Source organism: Heteronotia binoei, chromosome 5 (genome assembly GCF_032191835.1).
Source record: "Heteronotia binoei isolate CCM8104 ecotype False Entrance Well chromosome 5, APGP_CSIRO_Hbin_v1, whole genome shotgun sequence".
Lineage (NCBI taxonomy): Eukaryota > Metazoa > Chordata > Lepidosauria > Squamata > Gekkonidae > Heteronotia > Heteronotia binoei.
The window spans coordinates 89,513,605-89,526,933 of record NC_083227.1 but is presented as its reverse complement, the minus strand read 5'-3'; the positions used below and the strand labels follow the sequence as shown (position 1 = coordinate 89,526,933).

General features: G+C 47.8%; 1 protein-coding gene across 1 annotated transcript in view; it reads left to right on the top strand.

Annotated features, from left to right (window-relative positions):
• Positions 1–2,753: 2,753 nt before the first annotated feature.
• The window catches only part of IL17RB (interleukin 17 receptor B), a 46,066-nt gene continuing 35,490 nt past the window's right edge, over positions 2,754–13,329 (top strand). Inside the window, exons 1-2 of the mRNA XM_060238289.1 lie at positions 2,754–2,817; positions 13,001–13,025. Coding sequence (XP_060094272.1) covers positions 13,004–13,025 — 22 coding nt within the window. The 5' untranslated portion in view covers positions 2,754–2,817; positions 13,001–13,003. The remainder of the gene's footprint in view (positions 2,818–13,000; positions 13,026–13,329) is intronic.

Here is a 13,329-nt window from a genome sequence, read left to right as displayed (position 1 = left end):
TGGACTTGTTTTACTGTCTTCATGACAGATGCTAGAACATAAAGATTATTCTTGGAAGGAATAAGTATAAAAACCATTGGAAAATACCTAACTGGCCAATTTTCATTGATATTTATTTATTTATTATAAATTAATGTTTTTCTGTATACTTGAGGAGCACTGCATAGGTGAAGAAATATGTACCCTCTCTATAGGTGGGCTTCATTTTGCTTCCCTGCTGATATGCACTGGTTTTTATAACGTATGTTTGAAATTGTTAGCTGCCTTGGTGGCAAATCAGGAAACAAATTTTGTAAATAAATAAATTAAGAAGTAATGAAACAAAGGAATACTGAAGAGTTGCTGTATTTTTACCTAATGTTTCTCTGTCTAACCAGAGACAAGAACTTTGATATATCATCACTTAACAAAATAGGGAACAGTTGCAAATCTGGTTTTAACTGTTGTTTTTATACTGTTTTTAGAATGTTGTTATCCACCCTGAATCCATCCTTGGAAAAGGGCAGACTATAAATTGCCTAAAATAAATAAATAAATTAAAAAATCCCTCCTGTACATCTCAAGTAAGGAGTAATACATTGAAGTGTCTGTGACATGCTCAGCAAATTCTGATCTGTGAGTTTCTTCTCAGAGAAAATATAAGCTTTAAAACATAATAATGGAGAACATTTGAGTCACTTGCTGGGCACCTTTAACAGGGCTGCCAATCCCCCGTTAAGGCAGGGGATCTCCTGGTATGGAGGCTGTTCCATCACTTCAGGGTGGTTATCAGAAAGTGTGTGTGTGTGGGGAGGATTGATTGTCCATTGGGCACTCCATTATACCTCATGGAGACTGGTCCCCATTGGGTATAATGGAGAATCAATTCATGTTTATCAGGGGCTGGGGGGGGGGGACTGTTTTTTGAGGTAGATGCATGAAATTTTCAGCATAGCATCTGGTGCCTCTCCTCATCCCATCCCCAAGTCTCAAAAAGATTGGACCACGGGGTCCACTTCCATGAGCCCCCAAAGAAGGAGCCCTCATCTTCCATTATTTCCAGTGGAGGAAAGGCATTTCAGTGTGTAGCCCCTTTAAATGTAATGGCCAGAATTTTCTTCAAAGTTCAGTTGTGCTTGTCACAACCTTGCTCCTGGTCCACCCAATGTCCCCAGATACTTCCCGAGTCGGGTCTAGAAACACTACTTCAACATCAAGATTCAGTTATCGCATATATCAGATTGCTTATGTCCCTAGCAGAATTTACAGAGGCAGGATCACTGGTTCTTACGTCATTGTTTGGCTCAGAAAAGTAATTTAACTGAGCAAGCACTGTTCAGAATGGAGACCAGGTTTATGTATTTTGCATGCATGCAAAATTTCAGATAAGTAGGGTTGTAGATCAGCAGTTTTAAAAACAGAACAGGTTCTGGCCCTGTGGTGTTTGATAAAGCATCCTTGAAGTACAGGGAGAAGATTTGATTGAGGGCCTTGCAACAAACATTTCAAACAAGGGACATGAGACGGGCTACTGGTATAGTTGCAAACGGCCTAGAGGAAAAAGAAAGGTTCTGTCCTTAGGAGGGTTACCAGCTCTGAGTCTGGAAATTCCTGGAGATTTTTTTTTGGGGGGGGGGAGTCTAGAGTTTGGGGAAGGGAGGGATTTCAGCAGGGTATAATGCCATAGAGTCCACCTGCCAAAGCAACCTTTTTCTCCAAGGGAACTGATCTCTGTTACTTGGAGATCCATTATAATTCCAGGAGATCGCCAGCCACCACCCAGAGAAGAAAAAAGAAGAACTGATTACCCTACCCTTCTCAGAGCACCTTCCCTTCCCCACAACAGACACCTTGTGAGCAATGTTCCCTCTAAACTGCAGAGTATTAGCAACAATTCTGCTTTGTGAGCTACTGCATAAATTAGTGTGCTCTGGGGTCATCCTTCCTGACCTTAGACAAAAATGTGAGCTAGAGGCTAAAAATCTGTGAGCTAGCTCACGCTAACTCAGCTTAGAGGGAACACTGCTTGTGAGTAGATGGGGCTGAGAGAGCTGTGATTGACCCTAAGTCACCCAGCTGGCTACATGTGAAGGAGTGGGGAATTAAACTCGTTTCTCCAGATTAGAGTCTGCTGCTCCCAACCACTACACCAAACTGGAGGTTGAAAGGGGTGTTATATTTTGAACAACTCTGTTTGAACTTTGAAGTGATGTTTCCCTCATGCCATCAAAACCTTCAGCTGCCCGTTTCCACAAAATAGACCTCTATTATACAGGGCAAGAAATTTGTCTTCAGGTTTAGGCACCGCTGGCTTCATCACTTGAATAATCTTCTCAGTTCTGCTGCCCCCCCCTCCCTCCCTCCCTCCCTCCCTCCGAGGTGTCCTAGCTGGCCGATGAAAAAGGGAGAGTCAGGCAGGGAGAGTCAGGCAGCAACTTTTAGCCACGAAATAAATAATTACGTTTTATTTGTTCTGCTCCAAGGTGGCCGCATTGAACTCCTTTTAGTAATTTGGGCCCCGGCCCAGACACCTCGGAGCCTTCCTGCTTGCGGGGAGGCTAGAAAGTGATGACTAGTCACCTGACAGGCTGCCTGCAGTCTGTGATCCGCGGGAGGAGTGGTGCGAGCGAGGCATAAATAAATGGGCCGGGGAAAAGGCCTGCGGCTGCATTTAGTCAGGCGCTTCCACAGAAGCTGAGCTGAGAATCCGCCAGGTTCGGCCGGGGAGACGCCAGCAGAGGTCGCGGCGACAACGAACAGAAGATGAGGAGGACGGTCATTTGGGTGCTGCTGGGCACGGCGCTGAGCAGGTGCCGCTCGGAGGAAGAAACCCAGCAGGTAAGGCACACCTCGACGGGAGGCGGGGGAACCTTGGAGTTGTTTTTCGTGGTTGTGTTTTTTCTCTCTCCGCCAAGCTCTCGGGGGTGTGTGGCTATCTGACTCTCTTCCTTTCAGGCAGGAGTCCAAGTTGTCCAACTGGGAAGCAAGGAGAGGTTGATGCTGCCAAATTATTCCTCTAATGTTGATGCTCTCGCTTTTTTTAAAAAAATACCTTTATTTAATTCATTTATTTTATACCTTACCTTTTCCCCCAACGGGGACCTAAAGTAGCTTACAACATCATTCTCAGCTCCTCTATTTTATACTTACAACAGCCCTCTGAAGTAGGCTAAGCCAAGAGTGTGACTGGGTCAAGATCATTCAAAGAGCTTCCATGGTACACGAGGGGATTCAGACCTAGGATTTACAGAAAATAGCCTGAAGCTCTTCACCACTGCGACCATGCTGGATCTCCAAGATATAGGGATCTGTGTGTTTTCAAGCAGTCTCTAGTAAGCTGGGGAGCAGGACTTCCATCAAGTGCAACTTTAACTTCATTCTGTCTCTCCAGAATAATATTCTTCAAAAGAGCAGGCGGAGGGGGGTGGCGGTGGCGCACGTTTTTCAGTGTTCCTATAATTAGCTTACATTATGCATTCCTCTGCAAAAGAGCATGCCCCACGTCGCTCTCCAGACTGCTGTGCCAGTGCAAGTGGCAGCTTTTAAAATTCTAGCTCTTTCTATGGAGTTCTTAGTAGGATGGAATTGCAGTGTAGTACTGGTCAAGGGACAAAGAACTTTGCAAGTTATTGTTGTGTCATGGGGTTCTGATGCGGGTATGATTTTTCTAGGTGTATTTTTTTGAAGGAAACATAAACTGATGTAATCTTACCTGCAGCAGCCACATTCAGGCTTCAATTCCTTTACATGCTCCAAATGTTGCCACCCTAAAATAAGTCAGCTGAAGAAGATTGTAGAAGAGTAGTGAAAGGCTGTGTAATAGGGGTGGCCAAACTTGCTTAACGGAAGAGCCACACAGAGCAAATGGCAGATGTTTGAGAGCCACAAGACATGAATGTCAGATATTTGAGAATAGGAGGGAGGGAGGGAGAAAAATAGATGGGGGAGGGGGAAGGAAGGGAGAGGTGGAAAGAAAGCAAGTTAAATTTTAAATGCATTCTCCAAGCTGCTGGCTGGCTTGACTTGGAGAAGCAATTTAAAGAGAGAAATGCTTTCTCTAAGCCGGCTGATGGGGCAGTGGGAGCTTCCAGAGCCACAGTTTGACCAGCCCTGCTGTGTGATGTAATGCAAGGTGAATCCTGAAAGGTGCTTCATTTAGGCTGTTAGACTACTGAATCTGTGTGTTTACTCAGAACTAAGTGCCAGTGAGATCAGTGGAATTTATTCCTAGGAAGTGCACAGGATTGTGGTCTGACAACAGAGAAGGAAACAGTAGAACAAAATTTGATACCAGTAGCACCTTGAAGAGCAAAAGAAGAGGTGACCTTTATCCCTTACTGTAAAAAATAGTTACCACGGTGTTGTGCCCAGCCACAGAAACTGGTATGTGGCAAAGTACTTGATACAACCAGTGTAATGTAGAGATGCCAGCCTCTAGGTGTGAACTGGGGATCCCCTGGAATTACAGCTCATCTACAGACTACGGAGATCAGTTTTCCTGGAGAAAGAGGATGCTTTGCAGGGTGGACTTTGTCATTGTACCTTACTGAGGTCCCTGTCCTCCCCAGACTCCATCCCCTAAATCTCCAGGAGCTTTCCAACCTAGATCTGGCAATCCTACCCCCCCCCCACACACACACACACACAATTGCTGCCATTGACCAGGGGGGACCTGGGAACCCTATGTAGTGGTAAGACTGTTGGATGAGGATCTGGGAGACCAGGTTCAAATTTTCTCTTTGTTATGGAAGTTTGGTAACCTTGGCTTAGTCACTGTCTTGGCCTAGTCTACCTCACAGGTTGTTGTGAGGATAACGTGGAAGAAAAGAAAACAGTGTGAGTTGGTTTGGATCTCCATTGGAGAGAAAGGCAGAGTATAACTGAAGCAAGTAAATAAATATTTACATTTCATGAGGTCCAGTTCTGTTAGCATAACAATTAAAACTGCCTTGCTTTGGAATCTCCAAACTGTTTCTCAAGTCAGTATTCTGAGGAGAAAGATATTTGGCAAAAATGTAGAAGAATTGTGTTCTTGATTCCATTTTCCTTAAAAATGCAAATTCCTGATCATACTTATGAGAGGTGGTTGTTGTTCAGTCGCACAGTTGAGTCCGACTCTTTGCAACCCCATGGACCAAGTCATGCCAGGCCCTCCTGTTTTCCACCATCCTCCGAAGTCTACTCAAATTTGTATTAGTTACATCAGTAACAATGTTCAGCCATCTCATCTTTTGCCATCCGCTTCTTTGCCTACTGTCTTTCCCAGCATCAGGATCTTCTCCAGTGAGTGCTCCCTTCTCATTTGGTGGCCAAAGTATATGAGAGGTGGTAGTGTATGCCTTATTGCAAAGCAAAGATATGAAGGCTTTTGCAGCACAGGGGACAGAATACCTTTTCTTATTCTAGTGGCTCTAAATGGAAGAATTGTATCAGTAGGTAAACAGCAGAACATTGTAGCTGGGCATTTTGAACTGGGAACCAATTAGTGGGCATGGCATAGATCAGGGGTGTCGAATTCATTTGTTATGAGGGCCGGATCTGACATAAATGTGACCTTGTTGGGCTGGGCTTATGTGTCATAAAACGTAATGCCAGGTGGGGGAGGTACAAATTTTATAAAAGACACAGAAAAACACATAGTGTGAATATGTATACCCTCTCCCAGTTGATATCTACATATAAGGCTTTTGTATATGAGATATTCTTCAGAACTGAAATCCTGTTTAGGATATCAAGGAAATTCTTCCACTTTCCGCAGAGATGTGAAGGTCCTTAATTTTTTTTTAAAGAAACATTTCAGGTACAAAATGTGTTTTTTAAAAAAATAATATGCTTTTTAAAGGTTTTATTCACTCAGTATGTGAAGTATGATGATATTTATCTTAAACAATCTAGTGCATTGAAGAGTTAATTGTTCCAAAGTTTAACTTGATAAAAACATAAATTCTATTGTGACTGTATGACATTCTTTTTGTCTATATAATATACCTCCTTCTGTTTACTACAAAATATGTGTTTTCTGTTTTCAACCTTTAAGATACATGCAGTAAGGTAGATAAGGTAGCAGGAGTTTGCAGCAGGTATTTCCTCTGTTTTTCTAATATTATATTAATAAACTTTTGATTCAAAATTCCATAATGCAAATAGCACAATTTGTATATTTAGCTATAAAGGATGCAATGTTCCCTCTAAGCTGCAGAATCTTGTGAGCAAAAATTCTACTTTGTGAGCTACTGACATTAAAGTTGTGAGCTACTGGCATTAAAATTGTGAGCTATTGCGTAAATTAGTGTGCTGTGGAGTCATCCTTCCTGAGCTAAGACAAAAATGTGTGAGCTGGAGGCTAAAAATCTGTGCACTAGCTCACGCTAACTCAGCTTGGAGGGAATGCTGAAAGGATGTATTTTATGTTAAAGCAATTGTAGTGTAATGTGCTTTAGTAAAGCACCGCGCGGCCATGCAGCAGAGGCGCAGCGAGCGAAAGGACGCCGCCAATCAAGATCTGTGGCGGGAAGTTTAACTGGTCAGGATTGGTCTGGGCCAGCTGGGGGGCCGTTCCGGGTTGTGTGTATATAAAGCGGGTCCCGGCCCGCGTTGCCCCTGGTCTGTTGTGATGTACCATCCATTAAAGCATGTTGCCTTCAACACGTCTCGTCTCTGAGTACATTACACTGGCGACGAAGGTAGGATCTAGCTAGGAAGGTTTCCCCGAGTGGAACCTGACCTGGCTGGAGACGAGGAAGGCGCAGGACCGCAAGAAACTGAGACACCCGCCGCCACCATGGCGAACTCTAGCGTAACGACGGGCCATCTTGCTGAGTTCAATCCTGACCACCCCGAATGATGGGAGACCTACACCGAACGGGTCGAGTGCTACCTGCGGGCCAACATGATCACGGACGACAACCGCATGAGAGACGTCCTGTTGAGCGTCTGCGGGGAGGCGACCTTCGAGATCGCGCGTGGTTTCTCTGCCCCCGCGAAGCTCACCGAGAGGACATACAGGGAGGTCGTCCGACTCCTCACAGGGCATTTCTTGCCCCAACCGTCCATCGTAGCCCGCCGATTCCTCTTCCATAAGAGGGATCAGAAGCCCGGGGAAATGGTGGCAGTCTACCTGGCCGCTCTCCGGCAGATCGCAGGGAACTGCAGTTTCGATAAGCGGGAGGAGGCCTTGAGAGACCGATTTGTCTGGGGCCTCCGAGACGAAAGGCTGCAGCAGAAGCTCTTCGCCAAGGAAGAGCTCACCCTCCAACAAGCCTTCAACGAGGCGACGGCCTTCGAGAGAGCCACCAAAACATACAGCCACCCACGTGGAGAGACTGTCCACCAGGAAGAGACGGCGCCCTGCGGCCCAGAGGACGAAGAGGCTTTCCAGCTCCGGCAGCCACAAGGGACGGACCCAAGGGCCCCTACGAGACAGCGAGCGACGGAAAGACCCTCCATCATCAAGTGCGCCAGCTGCGGCGACCCCCATGAGAGGAGGGACTGTCCATACCGCAACATGGACTGCTGTAGTTGTGGGAAGATGGGCCACATCACTCGGGCTTGCTGGGCCAAGAACAGCCGTCGGCAACCGACAGCGCATCACGACTCCACCGAGGCCCACATGACAGCGTCAACCAGCCTGCAGGTATTGAACTTGCCCCTCTCTGCAGCCTCATCGAGGGCGCCCCATGCCTCATGGAAGTGGACTCAGGTTCCTCCATCTCCATAATTTCGGAGGAAACCCTAAAGAAACTGTGCCCCCGCCTCCAACTGAGGCTGGCTGACTTTGTTCTGAGGGATTTCCAAAAAAACCCGGTACACATCGTGGGCTGGGCCTGGGTACGGGTAGAGAGAGGGAAATTCAGGGGACCTCTGGACATTCTGGTGGTCAAGCGCCAACTCACCACCTTACTGGGGCTGGCCTGGTTCCAACACTGGGGATCCAGTTAGTGGGGGTAGAGCAAGTACAGGTGGGTAGCTTTGAGGACGTCTGCCGGGAGTTCCCAGCCGTTTTCGATGGGTCCCTGGGGAGTTACAAAGGGCCGCCCATCACCCTGCCGCTCGATCCCCTGGTCCGACCGATCCGGCTTAAAGCGAGGCGGGTCCCATTCGCCTTAAAACCAAAGATTGAGGCAGAGCTGGACCGCCTCACAGCCCAGGGAGTCTTAGAACCAGTGTCCTATGCGGCCTGGGAAACCCCCATAGTCACACCTGTGAAGCCAAATGGGGAGGTGAGAATTTGCGCTGACTACAAGTGCACTATCAACAAAGCGCTCCAGGACAACCCATACCCCGTCCCAGTGGTCAGCCATGTACTGGCGGCCCTAGCTGGGTCTAAAATTTTTGGGAAGCTGGATTTGGCACAAGCGTACCAGCAGCTACCGGTCGACGCAAAGACCGCCGAGGCACAGACCATTGTCACCCACCGGGAATATTTAGGGTTCGGAGGCTACAATTTGGGGTTAGTGTAGCTCCGGGGATCTTTCAGAGTATAATGGACTCTCTTCTTAAAGGGATCCCCGGAGTGCAGCCATTTTTCGATGACATTCTAATCGCCACCCCGGACGCAGTGGAATTCAGCAGCCGCCTGAGGGAGGTCCTCCGCCGCTTTCAAGCGGCGGGGCTAAAGGTCAAAAAGGAAAAATGCTTGCTGGGGTACCGCGGGTGGAGTTCCTAGGGTTTGCTGTGGACGCATTGGGGATCCACCCGACGGAGGACAAAACCAGGGTGATCGTCCAAGCCCCAGCCCCCACATGCAAGGCGGAGTTCCAAAGTTTCTTGGGGTTGTTGAACTTTTACCATTCGTTCCTGCCCCACAAGGCGGCCATAGCGGAACCACTCCACCGGCTGCTTGATAAACAAGCCCCGTGGGTCTGGGGGAAGTGCCAAGCTGCAGCGTTTCAGGCAGTCAAGGACCTCCTGGTCTCCAACGCTGTGCTCCACCACTTCGACGAAGCCCTGCCGCTGATCCTGGCTTGCGACGCTTCCCCGTATGGGGTGGGCGCAGTTCTGGGGCACCAACTCCCGGACGGGAGGGAGGTCCCGTGGCGTACTATTCAAGAACCCTAACCCCCGCGGAGCGCAACTACGCTCAGATCGACAAGGAGGCTCTGGCAATCGTGGCGGGGGTGCACAAGTTCAACGACTACCTATATGGTAGGTGCTTCACCATTGCCATGGACCATAAGCCGCTCCTGGGCCTCCTCGCCCCCGACAGGCAGACCCCACAAATCTGAGTCCTGAGGTGGAACCAATTCCTCAACTCTTACTCCTACACCTTGGTGCACCGCCCAGGCAAAGCCATGGGACACACGGACGCCCTCAGCCGCCTGCCGCTCCCCTCAACAGACCCAGATCCCGCCCCGGCCCACCAGGTGATGCTCATAGAGTCTCTGCCCGAGCAGCCACTCCATGCCGCGGAGGTGGCTCAGGCTACAGGCAGGGACCGCATCCTCGCACGGGTTCTGGACTGGGTGGGGAGGGGGTGGCCCACGGGCAAGGTGGACAGTGAGTTCAGGCCATTCGCGTCACTCAGAGACCAACTATCCACTCACAAGGGTTGCCTACTCTGGGGCAGCAGGGTGGTGGTTCCCCCCCATGCGCAAGCAAGTTTTAGATGCCCTACACGAAACCCACCCCAGGATTGTGAGAATGAAAGCCCTGGCCCGCAGTTACGTATGGTGGCCAGGCATGGATGAGGAGATTGAGGGGTGGGTGAGAAGGTGCCAACCCTGCCAAGAATCCCAGCCCGATCCGCCAAGCGCCCCCGTCCACCGCTGGGAGTTCAACCGGCGGCCATGGTCCCGCCTACATTTAGATTTTGCCGGGCCATATCAGGGCCAAATAGTCTTCATCCTGGTCGATGCCTACACTAAATGGTTGGAGGTGATCTCGGTTGCATCCACCTCCACTGCAGCGGCCGTCAGGGCTTTGCGGAGGGTCTTTTGTACACATGGGATCCCCGACACCCTGGTCACGGATAACAGGACTGCATTCACCTCCCGGGAATTCCAGGAGTTTACCAGTCAGTACCTCATCCAGCACATTAGGTCCGCCCCCTTCCATCCGGCCATCAACGGCCAGGCAGAACGCATGGTGCGGACCACCAAAGAGGCCCTGGGCCGCATAGTGCAGGGGGACTGGGACCACTGCCTGGCAGCCTTCCTGTTCCACAACAGGATTACCCCCAACCCCACAACAGGGTCGAGCCCCGCGGAACTACTCGTGGGGAGGAAACTGATAACCAGGCTGGACAGGCTGCACCCAGACCGGGCTACCGACGTCCGCAATTCCCCCGAAGTCAGGGGAAGCAGCGTGGGGGTTCTTCCCGGGCGACCCGGTCTTTGCGAAGAACTTTGCAAGCGGTCCAGAGTGGGTAGCAGGCCGGGTTCTGCGGGTGACGGGGTCCCGATCATACGAGGTGTCGACGGGGGGGGGCAGATCCTCCGGAGATGCATTGACTAGCTGTGCCGCCGCACCGTGCAGGAGGAGCCAACAGGGGCTGGGGAAGCAGCGAGCGGGAGCGAGCCAACAACGGAACCACCTGAAGCGGGCCCCGCCGGCGCCGACCCTGCCAACATATGATTCCCTGAGACTGGCCGACCCAGAACTGCCACCTGAGGTGGCCTGCCAGCCGCCGGAAGAGAATCGCCAGGAGGAGAGCCCCTCTGTGGGGGCCGCCCCAATGCCCCAAGCGACCCCAAGGCGATCAACCCGGGAATGCCGGGCCCCCGCCTACTTGCAGGATTATGTGACTTGAACTAGGGGGGGAGGAGTGTAGTGTATTGTACTTTAGTAAAGCACCGCGCGGCTATGCAGCAGAGGCGACCAGGGGGAATCCCCTGGTCACTCGGCGCAGCGCGCGAAAGGACGCCGCCAATCAAGATCTGTGGCGGAAAGTTTAACTGGCCAGGATTGGTCTGGGCCAGCTGGGGGGCCGTTCTGGGCTGTGTGTATATAAAGCGGGTCCTGGCCTGCGTTGCCCCTGTTCTGTTGTGATGTACCATCCATTAAAGCATGTTGCCTTCAACACGTCTAGTCTCTGAGTACATTACAGCAATAAAATAAGTTAATGTTTGTACAGTTAACAATTTCAGCCTCCCCCTCCCAAATTGTTCCCCTCCCCATAGCTTCAAAGTTTTCTACAAGTTTTACATCTCTTAACTCCACCTATGTCAGATAAATGGAATTCCACACTGCAGTCTTCAAGAAATTCCCCATACATTTTGTGTTACACTCTGCAGAGAACAATGCCGTGATCCAAAAGATGCACAGCTGTCTTTGACCAGAGCCAAGGCCTTTTCTGCTCTGGATACCACCTGGTGGAAATCTCTGCTGAATAACATCCACGCCCTGTGGGACTTAATGCTGTTCTGCAGAACTTGCGAAGCAGAAATGTTCTGCCAGGCTTTTGGTTAAGGATAGCAACAGGTACCATTCTACTGGCACTCCCCCCCCTCCCCCCCGATTTTCCTGCTTATACAGCATTTCCAAACTGTACCCTTCTGTTCTCCACAAAGCATGAATGCAGTCTTCAGGGCTTGATACAAAGCTTGTATCTAAAATTCATAAGAAACTATTTGTTATCTGATTGAAAGGTAGAAATAAAATGATAGGTTTTATATTTCTCTGTGGCTTAGAGACTTCATGCTGGGACTAGTTTTCTTTGGCGCAAGGCACAAGTGGCTGATATTTAAACAATTCATTTTGTGCAGTCACAATACACAGTTTTATAAATCCCACTGATTGTAATGCTCTTAGAAGGATATAACTCTGTTTAGGATTGCATTGTCAAGCTCTTATATTTTTGTTTAAAACATTTATTAGCTACCTTTCTTCCTTATGGGGCTTAAGGTAACTTACAATATGTATACAACATAATAAAAACAACAATTATAAAACCCATAAAATAAAAAGTTTAATAATGCCAATAAGGACCTCCAGTAATAAAAGTTTAATCAATCACAATGCAGTTCTAAATAAAACTGGCTTCAGCTGCCTCCTGAAAATCAACACTGAGGGAGCCGGGGCACCTTCCTGGGAAGGTTGGTTTATAACTGGGGCTGCCGCAGGCAAAGGCCCTCTCTTGAGTACTCACAAACTGAGCATCTTAAAGTGGTGGGAAAGTCAGCAAGTTATCTCTGTGTGATCTTAATTTCTGGGCAGGAATGTATGGGAGAAGACAGTCCTTCAGATACCCCAGGACATGGAGGGCTGCAAAGGACAAAAACAGGACTTTGAATTGGGCTTGGGAGTGGATGGGCAACAAGTATAATTGCTGTAGTATTGGGGAACATATGCTCCTGATAGCTGGCCCTGATCAGCGGTCTAGCAGCAGCATTCTGCAGTAGCTGCAGCTTCCAAACACACTTTTAAAATATACCATATTTATCCTAAAGGAAGACTACTATGAACGTAAGACAATCCCCCTTAAATGAAAGTTAAATACAAAAAGGTTTATAATCACTATTGTTATACAGAACTTTCTTTCAGGTTAATTTAGGTGTTCTATACACTTTCCCCCCTGTGTCCAGTATTTTAAACAAAGACTGTGGCCAGGTAATCCAAGACGGGTAAAAACAGTATGACAGTATTTAGATCCAGCATAATCATTTAACCTACAATCTTCAGAACACTTTCCTGGGAGTAAGCCCCATTGCATAAAATGAGCCTAATGTTTAAGTAAATGGGCATCAGCATTCTACACTTACATGAAGTAGTCTATTATCTAGGAACAGGAAGCATTTGTACAAATTATATAACATCCTAAAGCTATCAGGAAAAACTAAATACTATAGAAGCAACTTACAAATACAGATCACTGATTATAATCACTGTTTATAATTTGAGTTCTAGTGATGAAATACTTTGTGGATACAGTAACTATCTGAACAACTGTATGTACAGAATGGCCATTGACTGAACACTTTTGAAGTGATGTATTGAAGTGAAGTTCTTATTGCTGTATAGCTGAATATTTCTGATTTTGGCTTTTATTATGTTTCTTTTAATCCTGTTTTTTTTTTCATTGTAGCTCATGCAATGTGATACAGAAAACGGTAGGTAATGCTTTTTAAACATTACAAGGTCTGCAAAATCCTGGTGTATGCTAGATACTTAAATCCCATTATGACTGTATCTTGCCTGAATGGATGCAAAATTTAATCAGTAGATTAATCAGCTAAAACTTCAGTTGACTCATAACTATAACTTAAACTTCAAGATGAAGGGAGAATTATATTTGTTGCTATTTTGTTGTGTAGTATTAGAACAGGAAACTATAGCAGATACCATTTAACAATGGGCAATTTAAGTTTTTAAAAAATTACATTAGGACAGTATTTCTTCAGCATCTTAAATAAT